Source organism: Piliocolobus tephrosceles, chromosome 10, assembly GCF_002776525.5.
Source record: "Piliocolobus tephrosceles isolate RC106 chromosome 10, ASM277652v3, whole genome shotgun sequence".
In the NCBI taxonomy this organism is placed as follows: Eukaryota; Metazoa; Chordata; class Mammalia; order Primates; family Cercopithecidae; genus Piliocolobus; species Piliocolobus tephrosceles.
In genome coordinates this window covers 69,233,418-69,251,414 of record NC_045443.1, presented here as the reverse complement: position 1 = coordinate 69,251,414, position 17,997 = coordinate 69,233,418, and the positions used below count along the sequence as shown (strand labels likewise).

Sequence of the window (17,997 nt, the reverse complement as noted above, 5' to 3'; positions counted from 1 at the left end):
TACAATAGACAGAGGCACTCAGATCACCTCAGAATCTCCTTACAAATGAAGTTCCAGCTCAGTTTGCTGTGAGCCTCTGTCCAATCATCTACCGTCACATCCTTCCATAGTCCTATTAACCTCAATCTGTCTACACTGTACCACCCTATGGGAAAATACAGCTCTACTCACTTTAGGATAAAAGGGCACCTGGGTTCTCATGGAGGGCTTCGAATTATTACAGTACCAGACAATGAAGTTACTAAGATATTTAGAGGAAAAAACTAGACAAAAGTGACATACGACAAGATAACTACATGTAATCATTTCTACGAATTTATACAGATGGTTTCTAAAATAATGTACACTTTTAAAAAAAGAATAAGATAGATGGAAGACTAAATTGTTATCATCAGAACTTTCCTACCTGACATAGTGAAATCAATGACAAATAATAAAGGTTAAACCAATTAAAGCATGAAGGAAATCTAATCTGAATTCAACAAAGTGCAAGAGTACTGAGTCTGACTGTGTACGATCTACATCAGAAATATTTCAAAGTGTGCTATTCAAAAGATTTACAAAGCATCTTTCCTCTCTTAAAAAAGTGCTTTATTATTAAGTTATAATGAATAAAAATTCCTAAGAAGCCAATTTAATCCTTTAAGTCTTCAGTTTCCATATGGAATCACTACCATATTTCTTCTGTTAAGTCTTAGTTGAAGCAAGTTGTCAAATTAATCTTCATGTTCTGGTTGCCTTTAATCTATTTTATTTTATACATGATGTTCTTTGGGGTACCTCATGGGTTATGGGGGGTAGAATTAATGTACAAATTCCTTTTAATTAAAGAAAGATTAAAGATGTTTAAATTGGCATTTAGTGATACTCACATTCCTCACTACTGCTGAATGATGCACATCTTAATCAGCACCAGTACAATTTCTAAAGTACTTCCCTAAAATCACTTCCATAGCAAATTTGTTTCAGTGCAGGAAGGGGGTGGGAGAGAGGTGAGAAATGAACATCTTATCATCCTAGTGTACACTTGCTTACACCAAAAAGGAAAATTTAAACTACATATAGTTCAATTTTCCAGGTTACTGAAGCTTATCCTTTAGAGCATCAAATTAAAAAACAAAAATCTTGAGGATCAGAAATCATTCTTAAAAAACATTACACACTGGCATGCGAAGGTGCCTACTATGGCTTCCAGCGGGGTCCCGGTGAGCGGTGCTGGCTCGGCTAATGAAACTCCCGAAATACCAGACGTGGGAGATTGGCTTCGGGGCGTCTACCGCTTTGCCACAGATAGGAATGACTTCCGGAGGAACTTGATACTAAATTTGGGACTCTTTGCTGCGGGAGTTTGGCTGGCCAGGAACTTGAGTGACATTGACCTCATGGCACCTCAGCCAGGGGTGTAGCCAAGTAGACAAATGGAATCCTGTGCTGAACCCGAATCTTCCAAAAAACAGCCTACGATCTGTGACCACCACAAGATGTGCCCTGATGGCAGCTGAAGTTTGATTTAGATGGGCACTTTTCTTCCCTCTCCCTGCCTAGTTTCCTTTTGTTCCTTGAGTCCACGCAGAATTCCATTCTCTGGTCAGCAGACAGGCTTAAGCTAAAGTATGGCCTCTGTTCTATAAAGTTCTGTACATAGTTCCCAAGCTTCTGCAGGGGGTGATCTTTGCTCGTCCTGAGAAATAACAGTGCTGTTTTAACAAACATTTGAAATAAATACCACACACACACACACACACACACACACACACAAACATTACACACTCTAACCTTTCATTGATTATTCAGTATCATCATTACATACCCAGTAATGATGCCACCCACAGAAACTTTCTGTAGTATCTGCACTCACTAACTCAAAGTCACCCTTCCTTAAGTTCTTTTGTCTGCTTTTGGTAATTTTTGTCTCATTCCTCCCTACTGAGACTGTATTCAATGCAAATACACCTATACCTCACCTATGGGTTAAGAAGCCAAACTCCATATAATGAAATCACCTACAAGACAGAGTAAATTTACAGTCCAGGTTGCTCTGCTGTGAGTAAAGAGTAAGAAATGTTGTCTATTGCTTTTATAAAAAGTATCTTGGCTTCACATAAGGCCAGTTATCTGCAGGAAGCTTGACTATGTTTCAGGTAACTGAAATGTCTATATAGAAAGAATGTGACATGAGTATAAACAAATCGAGAGGGTAAGTTATCCAGTTAGCTGGTTTGGGACAATGCCCTGAGAAAATCAAGCATTCAGGAACTCCTGCTACAGAATACGTATGAATTCCTATCTCAAAATTACCATCTGAGAGAATGGAGCAATGCCTTCTGTTCCGAAGGAGAATGGTCCTATTCCCTACAGTGGTAACTGAAACTAAAATAAACGGCAAGGGGTTGAAGTGCTGAAGGTGTAGAGGTAAGAATCCCAGCCTGCAATAAAGACCTGGGTCTCTACTCCCAGACCAATTATTTACTTGTATGACCATAAGTCACACTCTAAATCAAAATAACCTTACTCATAAAGTGAGAATTATTTCCCCACTTTTTCAAAAGGCTGCTATGAGAATGAAAAATCAAATCAAGTATGAAAGCACTCTGTAACCTGAAAAGCACTCTACTAATATTTCTGCAACAATTCAACTTGAAGTTCATTATAGGTGTCATAGACAGGACTGACTACATTTTACATTTTAAAGAAAACTGCAACTTTTGACTTACTGTCACCAAAGAGGCTGATACCTCAAGATCAAAACAGAGACTATATCTTCCCCTAACTTACATATAGGAAAGCAAGAGAAATTTACACAGATATAACAGTGAAGAAAACGTGCTCCTAATTCAAGGTTCATTTGGTTTTAATGTGCTGAGTATCCAACCACCTTCTCTAAAGGATGTCTCAAACGTTACTAATCTAGAAAACATCTATTTCCACTATCTTTTAGCTAGAAGTCACTCACATAGCAGGTATCTCAAACATTTCTAGTATTTATACTTATTCAAAGGTTGATGGTTAGACAAGCTGTTGGTCCTTTAAATAAACATCTTAAGTTCTCTTGCCCCTTAAAATAATCCTTCAGTTTTCCACCCCGTAGCGTCCCTTCCCCAGGTAATTTCACACTTCTACTTCCACCATCAGTTCTCTTTTTTTTTTTTTTTTCATGAAACAGAGTGTCGCTCTGTCACCCAGGCTGGAGTGTAATGCAGCATGATCTCGTCTCACTGCAACCTCCACCTCCCAGGTTCAAGCACTTCTCCTGACGCAGCCTCCCGAGTAGCTAGAATTACAGGCGTGTGCCACCCAGCTCAGTTAACTTTTGTATTTTTAGTAGAGACGGGGTTTCACCATGTTGGCCTCTTACAACAAATTTCTGGTAAAGAGATTTACCAAAAAGAGAGTAAGTTCTATATGCCCTACAAAATTTTTGCACTGCTTATCTAAGATATCCTATCAGTATTTTTCTTTGCAATGGGAAAAGCATATCAAACAATGGTTTGCAAACTTTCTCAGTTCATGGTTATCATCCTTAGTATCTCAGCAATTTTTCCCAAGGCACTCCTAAGTCTCAAAGAAGTAACAACTCCATTTACTAAGCTGTTAGGTCAAAACAATTGAGTAAGTATTCATGTCCTATGAGCTTACCACCTACTGAGCACTACGATACTTCTCAAACCTTGAAATTCAACTGGCTATCACCATCCTCATTTATTTTCATCATTTATTTTTACAAAGTAGTTACTTATCACAACAAGGCCAAACACCCAGCTTTGCAAAGACATAACTTCATCAAAAAGAATGTAATGATCTAATGTTAAAACCTTTAGCTATTTCAGCTAGTAGTTAGAGTGATGTCCTATAGATGTCTCTATAATTCCCTTAAAATTTTTAAATATCCCATGGTGCTCCAGTAGTCTGCTGCAGCAACCCAGGGCTCCTTGGTTAAGAACCATAGCCTTCTATGTTTCCAGTCCCCTGGAGAACAAATTATCTTAAAACTAGGCCTATGAAGCTATTAGCCATATCTAACTGGATTAAAAATGTAAATTCTAAAGTAAATATATTTACATCTTTTAAAATTAGGACTTTAGAGAACTTACCTAAATCAAAATCATACATACAGTAGGTCATCAAAATGTCATGAAGCAAAATCAACCCTGGATTATCTTGGCCTTCATAAAACTTGTTTGTTCGATCTGTTCTGTTAACATCTTTTTCTGAAGAGGAAAATCATCACATATTTGCAAAGCTTCCAAAAAACAGACTCTTATAAAGCTCACATCTTACAAATACAGAGTCATTTTTCTTGCTATTAATTTCACTCACCAAGCTTTACTTAATGAAGAAAAAATTCATCAAATTCTATTTCAAATATGCAATAAAGTAACATTTCAGAATTTTTTCAAGAATCAGTCCTCCTCATAGGCAGATTTTAAAATATTTTTCAATTTTTATCTAAACATAGAAACCTTTCAACTGCATAGTGGAAAACATTTTCAATGAATTAAAAGCAACACTAAGTAATAATGTGCATTAGCAACAAAAATGTCAGTCATTAATGCATGTCACAGATACTAGTACTTGAAAACTAATTTTAAAAAGCTACCACCTAATCAGGCATAATCAAAGAGATTTGTTTCATTCACAACTACTGCATTTATTATAAGTATCATCAAATTCTTTGTCATGTCTCAATCATCTTTAGAACAAATTATTTCCTTATTTTCATGTCTACACAATTTAGATATCATTAAAGTTGGAAATGACTTCATGAGAAACAGATTTGGAAACATCATCATGAGTGTGTCCAAAGTTGTATTGACAATTCAATTCACAAACACTGATGCCTAAGTGCATGATGATGTGAGAGACTTTACAATGAATTCTCCAAACTTGAATCTCAGTAAATTAGGAAGAAGTAACTTAAACAAACTGCTGTAGAATCAATTGTTTAAAAGTGATAACTGCCTCCCCCCAATTAAACTGAGTAACCTGAAAACTTTCTCAAAACTCTTTACAAAGAGATGAGGAGGTCAGGTGTGGTGGCTCACGCCTGTAATCCCAGCACTTTGGGATGCCGAGACAGGTGGATCACCTGAGGTCAGGAGTTCAAGATCAGCCTGGCCAACATGGCGAAACCCTGTCTCTACCAAAAATACAAAAATTAGCCGGGCATGCTGGTGTGCACCTATAATCTCAGCTACTCAGAAGGCTGAGGCACGAGAATGGCTTGAATCCAGGAGGCGGAGGCTGCAGTGAGCCAAGATCGCACCACTGCACTCCAGCATGGGCTACAGAGTGATACTGTCTCAAAACTAGTAAGAATAAAAAAAAAGATAAGGAGATACAATAGAGTAGAATCTAACAACAGGATATGATGTGAGCTTAATTAGATTCTGTAAGGGCATTTAAAAAATTATTCAAATATTTTAGCTTTCTGTTAAAATGTACATTTGATTTTTAAAAAGCAAGCAAATACACACAGAATTGTGGATACAGTTCTCAAACAAATCAGCAAAAGTAATACCAAAAAAATTCATGCTATTTATATAAAATTACAATTAAAAATGTCAAAATGGGCCAGGTACAGTGGCTCATGCCTATAATCCCAGCACTCTGGGAGGCCAAAACAGGAGGACTGCTTAAGCCCAGGAATTCAAGAACAGCCTGGGCAACATGGTAAAACCCTGTCTCTACAAAAAATACAAAAATTACCCAGGCATGGTGATGCTTGCCTGTGGTACCAGCTACTCAGGAGGCTGAGGTGGGAGAATCACCTGAGCCCAGGAAGTTGAGGCTGCAGGGAGCCGAGATGGCACCACTGTACTCCAGCCTGGGCGACACAGAGACACAAAAAAAAAAAAAAAAAAAAAAAAGTGAAACTGCTTCTGTCTCATTTCACAGTTGATAAAGTTCACAATTTTTATTAACTCAAGCATAATTTATATTACCATAATGCCAGTACAGAGTATCTGCCTTAATATGTTTTTTAAACATAGTAAAAAAAAAAAGTTGTATTCTCATGAACTACCAGTATTTCTTCTTGTATAAATATTTAATAGTGACAAGCCAGGTGAAAAACAGAAAAGGGATAAAAAGTAATATACAAAAATGCTATTTTATAATTATTTCTAGAAATCCCATTTCTGAAAAGGAGTACTTCAGTTAAAAACAAAAAGCTCTTATTAAATCTAACTCTCCATCTAATGTGATGTAGCCAAAAAAAGGCTGAAGAAAAACACAACCACGCTGACTGATCCCATTTTATATTCACCATCACTAACATCAAGTGGATCGTGAATGCTGTCTGGCAATCCTGCTCTATTTCCCTTGTCCATTCACTCCCTATTCATACAATTATTTTATACTTCCTTTCTCTTCAAGCCTCCATCTTCTCCCACATCCTAACTCAGATAAGGACCCTGCTTCCTATTTCTGAGAAAATGCAACTATTTAGAGAACTTCCACAGGTTTCCACTATTCTAACCACACAACCGTGTTTGAACTGATACAGTCTCCCTGCTCTCCTAACACTATAAATGAGTTTCCATAACTCTGTGGCAAAGACCAATCCCTCCACTTGTGCATGAGAACCATTCCCTATTGACTACCCAAGGACTCTAGTAATTCTTATCTAGTTACTCTAGTAATTACCTCCCTCTTCAGCTTTACCAGTTTTTCCTTTCTACTGGACCATTCCCATAGTATTCAACTTTATATTATTTCTTTCAACATCATTAAAACCTTTCTTAATCCTACTTTTCCCTCTAACTGCTAGCTCACTTTCTGAAACTACATCTGTTTACAGCAAAACTCCTTGAAAGAGCTGTATGTATTGTCTCCAAGTTGTCTTCTTCCGTTTCTCTTCAATTCACACTAATCAGGTTATCACATGCACCAATCCATCAAAATTCTTCTTTAATCAAAATCTCCAGTGATCTCCTTATTCCTTTACGCAACTGTCAATTTAAATAATCCTACTTGGCATCCCAATTACCCTTTCTTGAAATACTTTCTTCACTTGTCTTTTAGGACATCAAACTTTCATGTTTTCTATCTTTCTCTGTGGCTCTTTACTTAGTCTCTTCTGCTATCTTCTAATTTTTCCTACTTATAAACTAAAGTGCCCCAGGGCTCAGTTCTTGGGCTTTTATTTTTATAACTGTACTACTCCCTTGGCAATTTAATCTATTTTTTTTTCTTCCAAGTTTTATTTTAGGTTCAAGGGGTACATGTGCAAGTTTGTTACATAGGTAACCGGTATGTCATGCGGGTTTGGTGTATAGATAGCTTTGCCACCCAGGTAATGAGCATAACACCCAACAGGTAGTTTTTCAATCCTCACCCTCCTACCACCCTTCACTCTCAAACAGCCCCAGTGTCTACTGTTTCCTTTTTTGTGTCCACCTACCTGTACTTAATGTTTCCCTCCTACTTGTACTGAGAACATGTGGTATTTGGTTTTCTGCATTAATTCACTTAGGATTATGGCCTCCAGTTCCACGTATATTGCTGCAAAGGCTAGGATCTCTTTATTATGGCTGCATAGCATTCTATGCTGTATATGTACATTTTCTTTATCCAGTCCACCACTGATGGGCATCTAGGCTGATTTCATGTCTTCGCTATTGTCAAATAGTGCCGCTATGAACATACATGTGCATTTACCTTTGTGATATAATGATTTACATCCCTTTGGACATATAACCAGTAATGGGATTGCTGGGTCAAATGGTAGTTCTATTTTAAGTTCTTTGGGAAATGTCTAGACTGCTTTCCACAGTGGCTGAACTAATTTGCATTCCCACCAGCAGTGTATTAGCATTCCCTTTTCTCTACAACCTTGCCAGCATCTGTTATATTTTGACTTTTTAGTGACAGCCATTATGACTAGTAGGAGATGGTATCTCATTGTGGTTTTGAATTGTATGCTGCAATGATTAGTAATATTGAGCATTTTTCCATATGCTGGTTGGCTGTGTGTACGTCTTCTTTTAAGATGTGTTTGCAGCCAGGCACGGTGGCTCACGCCTATAATCCCAGCATGTTGGGAGGCCAAAGCGGGTGGATCACGAGGCCAGGAGTTCAAGATCAGCCTGGCCAAGATGGTAAAACCCTGTCTCTACTAAAAAAAAAATTCTAAAATTAGCCCGCCATTGTGGCGGCCGCCTGTAATCCCAGCTACTGGGGAGGCTGAGGCAGAGAACTGCTTGAACCCGGGAGGCAGAGGTTGCAGTGAGCAGAGATTGCACTGCTGCACTCCAGCCTGAGCGACAGAGGGAGACTCTTTGTCTCAAAAAAAAAAAATAAATAAATAAAAGTCTGCTCATGTCCTTTGCCCATTTTTTAATGGAGTTGTTTCTGCTTGTTGATTTCAGTTCCTTACAGATTCTGGGTATTAGACCTTTGAAAGATGCATACTTTGCAAATGTTTTCTCCCATTCTGTAGACTATTTACTCTGTTGATTGATAGTTTCTTTTGCTGTACAGAAGCTCTTTAATTTAATTAGGTCCCACTTGTCAATTTCTGTTTTGGTTGTAATTGCTTTCGCAGTCTTCTTCAAGTCTTTGCCTGGGTGGATATCCTCAATGGTATTGCCTAGATTTTCTTCTAGGGTCTTTATAGTTTCAGGTTTTACATTTAAGTATTTAATCCACCTTGACTGATTTTTGTATATGGCGAAAGTTAGGGATCCAGTTTAATTCCTCTGCATATAGCTAGCCAGTTATCCCAGCAACATTTATTGAATAGGGAGTCATTTCCCTGTGGCTTGTTTTTGTCAGCTTTGTCAAAGATCAGATGGCTGTAGGTATATGGCTGTATTTCTGGGTTCTCTAACATGTTTTGTTGCTTTATGTGTCTGTTTTTTGTCCCAGGACTATGCTGTTTTAGTTACTATAGCCTTGCAGTATACTTTGAAGTCAGGTAGTATGGCCTCCAACTTTCTTCATTTTGCATTAAGATTGCTTTGGCTATTTGGGCTCTTTTTTGGTTGCATATGAATTTTTTTTCTAATTCTGTGAAAAATGTCATTGGTAGTTTCATAGGAATAGCACTGAATCTACAAATAGCTTTGAGCAGTACGGCCATTTTAAACAGTATTCTTTCAATCCATGGTAGGAAATGTTTTTCTATTTGTTTGTGTTATCTCTGATTCCTTTCAGCAGTGTTTTGTAATTCTCATTGCAGAGTTCTTTCACCTCCCTGGTTAGCTGTATTTCTAGGTATTTTATTCTTTCTGTGCCTACTGTGAATGGGATCACATCCTTCATTTGGCTCTCGGCTTGGACGTTGTTGGTGTATACCAATGCTACTGATTTTTGTACATCGATTTTGTACACTGAAACTTTGCTGAAGTTGTTTATCAGATCTAGGAGGCTTTGGGCAGAGACTATGGGGTTTTCCAGGTATAGTGTCATATTGCCTGTGAAGAGAGGGTGACTTCCTCTCTTCCTATCTCGATGCCTTTTATTTCTTTATCTTGCCGGATTCTATACCATGCTGAATAGAAGTGTCAGAGTGGGTATCCTTGTCTTGTTCTGGTTCTCAAGGGGAATGCTTCCAGCTTTTGCCTGTTCAGTATGATGTTGGCTGTGGGTCTGTGATAGATGGCTCTTACTATTTTGAGGTTTGTACCTTTGACGCCTAGTTTGTTGAAGTAATCTAGTTTCATAATTCATAGTTTTATGTAATCTCATACTATCTATGTTGATGACCCCTAAATTTATCTCCAGTCCCATGAATTCCTGCCCTATATATCCACATTCAACTCAACATATTAACTTACGGACATTCAATAGGCATCTCAAAATTAAAATCTAAAACTGAATTCTAAATATTCCCTTCCAAACTTTCTTCTCTCTCAGTTTTTCCCATCTTAGACAAAAACAAAAACAAAAAAACAACAATATTGGCTGGGCACAGTGGCTCACGTCTATAATCCCAATGCTTTGTAACACTGAGATGGGAGAATTGCTTGAGGCCAGGAGTAGGAGACCAGCCTGGGAAACACAGTGAGACCCTGTGTGTACAAAAAACTTTAAAAATTAGCCAGATGTGGTGGTGCATGCATATAGCCCCGGCTACTTGGGAGGCTGAGGCTGGAGTATCCTTTGAGCCCACGCTGCAGTGAATTATGATTGTGCCACTGCACTCCAGGCTGGGTGACAAGCAAGAATCTGTCTCTTGAAAGACAAAAACCCTAGCAATATCCATATGTCATATCCTCTTCCCTTTACATCAAGCAGTTGCTCTTCCTCTCCTCCCATCTGGATGTCCATTATTTCTATCTCTTGCCTGATTGCTCTGGCTAGGGCTTCCAATACTATACTGAACAGGAGTCGTGAGAGAACCCCCTCTATTTTTCAAGTTTCTATTCAAATATCACTTTCCCATTAAAAGCTGTCTCTGCTTGCCCATGTTAAAATGGCAACATTGCACACAAACATCCTAACCCTCTTCCTTGCCTTATTTTTCTATTTGGTATGTATCACTAACATACCACATATGTCACTTACTTAACTTGTTTACACCCTGTTCTTCTACAAGAATGAAAGCTCCTTTAGGGCAAGAATTTTGCCTGTTTCGTGCACTGATTAATCCCCAATGCCTAGAGGACAGCCTAGTACATAATAGGCACTAAGTAATATTTATTGAAAGAATGAATGAGTGTATGAATGCTTGAAATAATCAATTTGGTTTTCAGAAAGATCCCTTGGTGATTTTAACCCACTTATGCCAGAGGTTGCGAATTTCTGTGTGTGAAAAATCAGACCAAGAGATGACCTTGAGCAGTAGGATAGAAATAACTCCCACAAGCTCAGTGTTCCAATAATGGAACACTAGACATAAATGAGTTAATGTGTTGCCAAGGTTAGAAACCACTGCTTTAAAAACTGGGATTCCTGAGCGTTCTTAACTGTCTCTTTTTCCACTAGGTGGCACATCTGTTTCCATGGATATTTATACTGATAATACCCAAATTTCTATCTCCTGCCAGACTAGTCCGGACTATTCAACTAGTTATTTGACATTCCATTTGTATTTTTCACCTTAAGGTATATATACCTTAACACTTAATTCAATTTCACCATACCCCATTTCTCCTCATCTCCGTAAGGGGTATCACTAACTGCCTGTTTTCTAGTCAGAAACTGAGTCCTATTTTTTATTTCTCTTTCCCCTTCACACCCCATATTTAATACATCAGAAAGTCTTACCAACTCTATCACCAAAATATAACTTGAATCTACCTACTTTTTTTTTTTTTTTTTTTTTTTTTTTTTGAGAAGGGGTCTCACTCTGTCACCCAGGCTGGAGTGTAATGGCACAATCACAACTCACTGTGGCCTCAACCCCCCAGGCTCAAGTGATCCTCCCTCCTCAGCCTCCCAAATACTGGGATTACAGGTGTAAGCCACCATGGCCAGTCTCACCTACTTCTTTTTACCTTCTCTACTACTATTTTCTTGCCTGGACTTCTACTTTCTACTAACTGGTCTCCCTATTCCTACTCTTACTTTGATTGAATTTCCACAAAGCAGTAAAAATGATTTTAAAATATAAATAAAATACTCTTCCTTAAAATGCTCCAACAGATTCTCATCACACTCAAAGTAAAATCCAGCTTACTGGCATGTATGCAAGACCTAAAGCTTACTGCGTAGTTTTGTTTTTAATAAAAGTAAATTTATACTACCTAAAAAGCTTTTGATAATCATTCTCAAAATACTTTTGGGAAAAAGCATTATAGAAAAAGAATGCTTTAAAACTAACTTATTTATACACTTCTACTGGCAGAAAGCATGGTATAGCTGAAAGGCCACTTAAAAATTAGATCTGAGTATGAATGAGTCCGAGCTATAAAACTAACCAGATAGATGGCTTAAGACAACTGACTAGTCTTTCTGGGCTTCAATTTTATCTGCTAAAAATGAACAAAGTAGGCTAAAGTATGTCTCAATTCAAATTACATTATGGGGACTTTAAATATCTAAATTTTTCTACCAGTCTCCTGGAAAGGATGAGAACAGGACATGAAAGGCTGAGAATATCAGAGACATCAACACTGATGCTTGATATAAAGGGAAGAGGATATGGCATGCAGAAAGAAGAGGCTTAAAATACAGGTTTAGCTGACCTCTAACTTCCCTTCAAGTTCAAATACTTTATGCTCAAGCAGGAGTAAAACACCAGAATCTACTATTGTTTTTCCTACTGAAACTGAAAACAGCAAGAAGCTTCAGTTAGAAAGTTTAGATAACTCCAAAACTCAGGACTCCCAACCTTTTGCCTTAACCAGAGAAAGGACAAAGTTTATTCTGGTATAATTTACATTTCAGAAAAATAAATTCTTTTTGGATCAAAAGTATCACTGCCAAAAAGATGTTGTTTTTATGTCCACAAACGGTACCAAATCAGCTTGTTACGCTGGGCTTTCTAAATAAAATTTTAAAAATTATTTCTTTCATGAGAGGGCGTTAACAACAGTAACAAATCCCTTTATATCCCATATCATTCTTTATGAAACCACAGATACACAAATCCAGATACAATAAAGGAATTTCAAAACTAAGTTCCAGTACTATCCAATGCTATCCTAAAATTACACAGACATTGTAATAAGAACCTTAAACTGGGCTCTGCACTTATTTAAACCATGTGACCTTGGACAAGTCATTTATGTTCTCCATGCTTCAGTTTCTCATTTGTAAATGGAGATTATGAATTACAGCTAATGCTTTTATGATAAAATTCTATCAAGCATCTCTGTTTTAGAGAATAGTTATCCCCAGGTAAATATTCTATTTTCAAATACTAACTAAATTTTATATCTGGAGTCATTTAATTTTAAAAATGAAAAATATATATATTTAAAGAAGTTCTGAAGGGATATAAACCAATGCCTATTAACCATAATTATCTCTGGGTGACAGAAACAAAAATAATTTATATTTACCTCTTTTTGCTCATCTACAGTTACTAAATTTTCTACAATAAACATTTTCATAATAAAAAAGAAAATAAAGGTTTAAAAAATGAAATTAATTCAACAAGCAAATACAGGTAAACAATCTTTTTTAGAAATTCATACTTTGGAACTGAAAATTAAATATATCAACACCCATAAATACACTTACTGAATTAATATGCCTACTGGAAGAGGAACAACAAAGAACATTAAACACACACTGCAATGTACTTTTCTATTCTGTCTTTTTTTTTTTTTTTTTTTCCTTTGTGTGGAGAACGGGGTCTCGCTATATTACCCAGGCAGGTCTCAAACTCCTGGGCTCAAGCTATCCTCCCGCCTCTGCCTCCCTGAGAGCTGGGATTACAGGCATGAGCCACCGCACCCGGCTCTATTCTGATTTCTCTTTTGAGCCCTAGCACTGTTAGCGTGTATCTTCACTTCTTTAATCTCATCAAGATTTCAATGTAATCCCCTCTTGCATTAACAAAGTTGTTAAGAAAAAAATTACCGATAAGACTTCTATAATCTCTTAACCTTGAATTTCTTTTCTCTTGTTCCTGGCTGACAGATTTCCACTGCAGTTTCATTCTGAAGTATTCATCACTATAGAAAACAATTTGACACCAAAGAAAGCTATTTGAAAACTTTATTTTTAACACTGTTTAACTGGGTTTTTCTATAAACAGTATATCAAAGCGTTTATGATGCTAATGGAATGTAAGTTCATAAAAACAACAGCGAAACGTTTAAAGTTAAGACAAATAAGTGAAAACAAAAGAAAAAAATATCCTATACATATCACAAAGTTTATGTGATAAACTTTGTTCAACTACTAGAAAACCTTTAAGTATTCTTTTACAAAAACATTTATCTAATCCTTAAAATCATCTCTAAAGTATTCTAATAATGAAATATCTTAATCACTAAAGTTTCTAAATAATTGTAAATACAAATCTAAGTGATTTTTTTTTAAGTGACATTATAGTTCCATTTCCAAGCAGTTTATTGCAGAAACTAGTTAATGTAAAAATGTTTTAGAAGAACTGGTAAGCATGCTGAAAAGAGAAGACCGTCAGATGACTTAAATATGAACATTAATGATTGACAATAGCTTTAACTCAAAGCCTAAACTGACAACTGAGAACAAGAAGTTGCACCTGGAAAGTTGGTCTGTGTTTCCTTTCAAGTCTGAGAAATAACTTAAAATAGAAATACTCTTCCAAAAAGAATGAAGGATCCATTATAAGAGTATCAGAAAAGTAACTTAAAGGTAATTAATCTAAATAGCAAATATATTTCTTATGAGCCAATTTTATAATTTCGTAATGAATTGTAAAAATGAATCAAGATGAATGAGAGATGTTTTTAAGTGTATGTCTACATAGTTATCTTTCAGGTATGCAAAATGCTTGTACGAGGCTTATATAAAGGAAATGGAATATGTTTATCTTCTTTTCACATATTCACAAAAATAAATGCAACGAGGTGCTTCTAATAAGTGTTTCTGATTTAAAATAATTAGAATGCTCATAATTTTTAAGTTAAAACAATAAAAATGAAGTTGTTTTCCCATTCCATAGTCTATTCCAAATCCTCATCTAGAAACCCTATACTAATTTGTATGGGTGGGTTACTTGAATCTCTTTGAATGAATGTACAAAAGACCATTACTTACGTTTTTTGCTTTTGTAATTGGGTTCTTTCCTCCTTGGTACTGTCCCAGGGAAAATAACCCAGAAGAAATTTCCAAGCTTGCTTTCTCAATGCATGACTAAGTCCCTGAAGAAAGCATACATATTAAACACATGAATGAAAAAGAATGTAATACTGTAAGTTCACAAAACTTGCATATAAAAACGAAAACTAATCTTTAAGAGGTAGTTTTATATATGTAAATAGTTCAATTCAGTGAATACCATCTTGTTTTTTACTTCTAGATCCAAAAGATGTAAGTAGCTGCCAGAAAGTTTAAACAGTACACAGAATACAGCAGCCTACAGCAGACAGACAGCGGGACAGGTGAGTCTAAGCTCAATCCTAAAGAATAAGGCAAACGCCACTGGAATGCAGGCCTCCTTCACAAAACCTACAGAGCTTCAAATACGGAAGAATATCCTCCCCCAAAGTTAAGGGTATCCCTCTACCCAATCCCCAGGAACATCACAAGCACCTCACTCTGTCCCACTCAATCCAGGAATTTTATGGCATCATTCATCAAGAATAATGGAGTTCATTCTTAAATAGGGGAGTCCCCACTTCCCCTGCCAAAAAACAACCACAACAACAACAACAACAACAAAAACACCACAACAGTAATAATAACCAGGAGTTTATAATACTGAATACTAGGAGTCTGTAAGACAAGCCATATTAGAGTGTTTAAATTACCCCTCTAAATATCATCTGCTTCATACTATCTACATTTAAAATTCTTCCTTCAGAATCAATGTTCTTAGTCCATTCCTCCAGTGATACAGGCTCTTTCCTTTGAACAACAGGCCGTTCCCCCAAATCAATCTAAAAATAAGATAAGCAATAACAAGTACATATTTAACCAGTGAAATGAAATAAAGGCATACAGAAACCAAATTTATAATACTATTTTTCAGACATGACTTCTAATACTTCTAAGATCATCCCTTATTTTCCCATGTTTAGTTTAACTATAATAGTTAGCATTACATATGTTTCCCTTTTACTGAACACACAACAAGCTGGGTTATAAATTCAGAAACAGGAAACCTCACAGACTAAAAATATTTGTTATTAAAAAAAGTTCTTTACTATTTTGGGTTCAATTACATACATATAGAACATTCGACATGTAAATTCTATAAGAAACCTTCAAACCAAATGATATGCTATATTATTTAAAAAGAAAGAATATATAACTATTCCATTAATCATATTCTAAAATTAGCTTTTCTTCTAAAGTTTGTATTTCTCAGAATTGATTCATGACCCACTGCTTCACTTGGCATTTTCTACAGTGTTTTATTCAATTAACAGAGGTTGGTAATTTTAAAATACTATTTGCAAGATAAACCCTTTATTTAAGCACTAAAATTTAGATATTTATAGTTTTCTAACTATGTACAAGCCTAGAATTGTAGCAAATTTAAGTCTTGCTGAGCACATATAAAGATCTGCCATAATTCAGGCCAAAACCCATCTTACTTAAAAAAGGAAGCATTACATGAGAATAAAAGCCCTAAAAGTAGTATCCTGACTAGCTGTCTCTGATGCCTATGAGAAAACATGCAAGTAAGGAACAGAACTAAGAGGCTATGGGAAAGGTTCGCTCTTCACTCTGCTATGTACTCAATGAAACAAACTTCTTTATTATCAAAATGTAATCAAAGAAGAGAGATCCAACATTAATCAAGAAACAGTATAAGATAGAGAACAAATGAAGAATTTAGTGGCAGGACAAGCACTCATTGTCAGATATACCAGCAAAAAGTTGTAAGAACAGATTATGGAAAGAGGCAGATATCACCAAAATTAAGTTTCTATTTCTATAGTACACGTTCTCCTGTTAAAACATAAGAGCTATATTAATACTAATCTTTACTCACTCTTGTGATGACTTCAAATCCTGGTTCTTCTTGTTGATTTATCTTTAGACCTGAAATAGCATCACTAAGAAAATCTGCCATTTCTGAAGGTGGTCGTTGATGTGTAGAGGGATCGCTGCCTCTCAAACTGTCAAAAATGTAGTTTGTGACTTTGGAAAATCCTATCATAGTTGCTGTGTAAGGGTCCTTTTTAATTTTCTATGCAGTAGGAAGAAAAACATTAGCATTATTAATTCAAATAAAGAAAAATGAATACTCCAACATGGGCAAAAAAAGCAAAGCTTTTTAAAAGAAAAGAAATCAGGACTAAAACAGAGTGTTCTAAGATTATCTTAAATTTGTATTTTCTTTCTTGGAAGAAAAATTTAAATTTTCTAAGCCAATCATTTCGTTTGGTTAAAATAGCATAATAAATATAAGTTAATGCTACTGATTCAATTGCAGATAAACAAATGATTTGCAGGCTTCACTCAATCTGCATACATCAGAAAACATACGCAGTGCTTACTTTCCAGTGGTGAATGGCCCACAACAGCTTTCTTCTGTCTAGCAGTCCTGCCTTCACACAAAAAAAATATTTCTTGAAGTGTGTACTACCATGCTATTCTGACACAAAATATTTGACTGCTAAATTTAAAAGCTCATATTTAAATATCAGCTGACATTTTAATCTAATTATGTGAATAGTAAATCATGCCAACAAGAATAATTTATTCTGGGACAGTGCCACCCTGGAAAACGGCAAAAGGTTTTTCTACTGTTAAGTGCTAGGGTAACTTCTGAAGCCCAAACTATTTGCTCATTCATATTTAGCAAAAATAGTTATTTATTAAATAATTAGTTTCACAGTAAGTAAAATTATCCTCTTATTTCCTATTTCAAACAGTATTTAGTTCTCTCTCTCATCCTCTTTCCTAAAAAGTTCCCTCTATATCTTATTAATCTCTACATCTTCGAAACCAGGAAAAGAACAGCTGGGACACAGCAAGCTCTCACATATTTGTTAAATGAGTAAGTGAATAAATAAATATATGAATAACTCATCTCATTACATAGTCATCTGAGTGATAATTAAATCTACTTCTGCCTATTACTAAGTGTACATTTTTAGCCTAACGCAAGAACAATACTCAAATATTCTTAGGGGAATAAGATTGTCATGACATCAAAACAACCTACTTTAATTCAAACCAGATTTTTGCCTAAATTGATCATTAATGAATTGAAACTGGCTTACTCTGTCACCCCTGACCTAATCAATAAAAGCTATGATACAACTCTACTGATGTCTAATTTTAGTATTATAATAAACGGACAAACTGCCTTATGAGTAAGAACCAAGGAAGCCTCTGAGTCTTGCAAATAACATGAAAATGTATTATTGTTTCTGTAAAATTACAGGGAATAGTTCCAAAAAGATTACATACACAGACACACACAGACACACACACACA

General features: G+C 36.0%; 1 protein-coding gene and 1 pseudogene across 6 annotated transcripts in view; one reads left to right on the top strand and one right to left on the bottom strand.

The window, feature by feature from the left end:
• Positions 1-17,997, bottom strand: part of TBC1D15 (TBC1 domain family member 15) — an 83,374-nt gene that overhangs the window by 11,722 nt on the left and 53,655 nt on the right. For 4 of the 5 annotated variants that reach the window (XM_023226522.1, XM_023226520.1, XM_023226523.2 and 1 more), the window contains 6 exons: positions 17,052-17,102; positions 16,544-16,741; positions 15,354-15,482; positions 14,641-14,744; positions 13,474-13,568; positions 4,092-4,208 (listed from right to left, as the gene is read on the bottom strand). In XM_023226522.1, the coding sequence (XP_023082290.1) occupies positions 4,092-4,208; positions 13,474-13,568; positions 14,641-14,744; positions 15,354-15,482; positions 16,544-16,741; positions 17,052-17,102 (694 nt within the window). The remainder of the gene's footprint in view (positions 1-4,091; positions 4,209-13,473; positions 13,569-14,640; positions 14,745-15,353; positions 15,483-16,543; positions 16,742-17,051; positions 17,103-17,997) is intronic. The other variant, XM_023226521.1, reaches the window with a different exon arrangement.
• LOC113219641 lies at positions 1,173-1,734 on the top strand (annotated as a pseudogene). The gene has a single exon (XR_003306613.2). The product of XR_003306613.2 is annotated as a mitochondrial import receptor subunit TOM6 homolog pseudogene (transcript).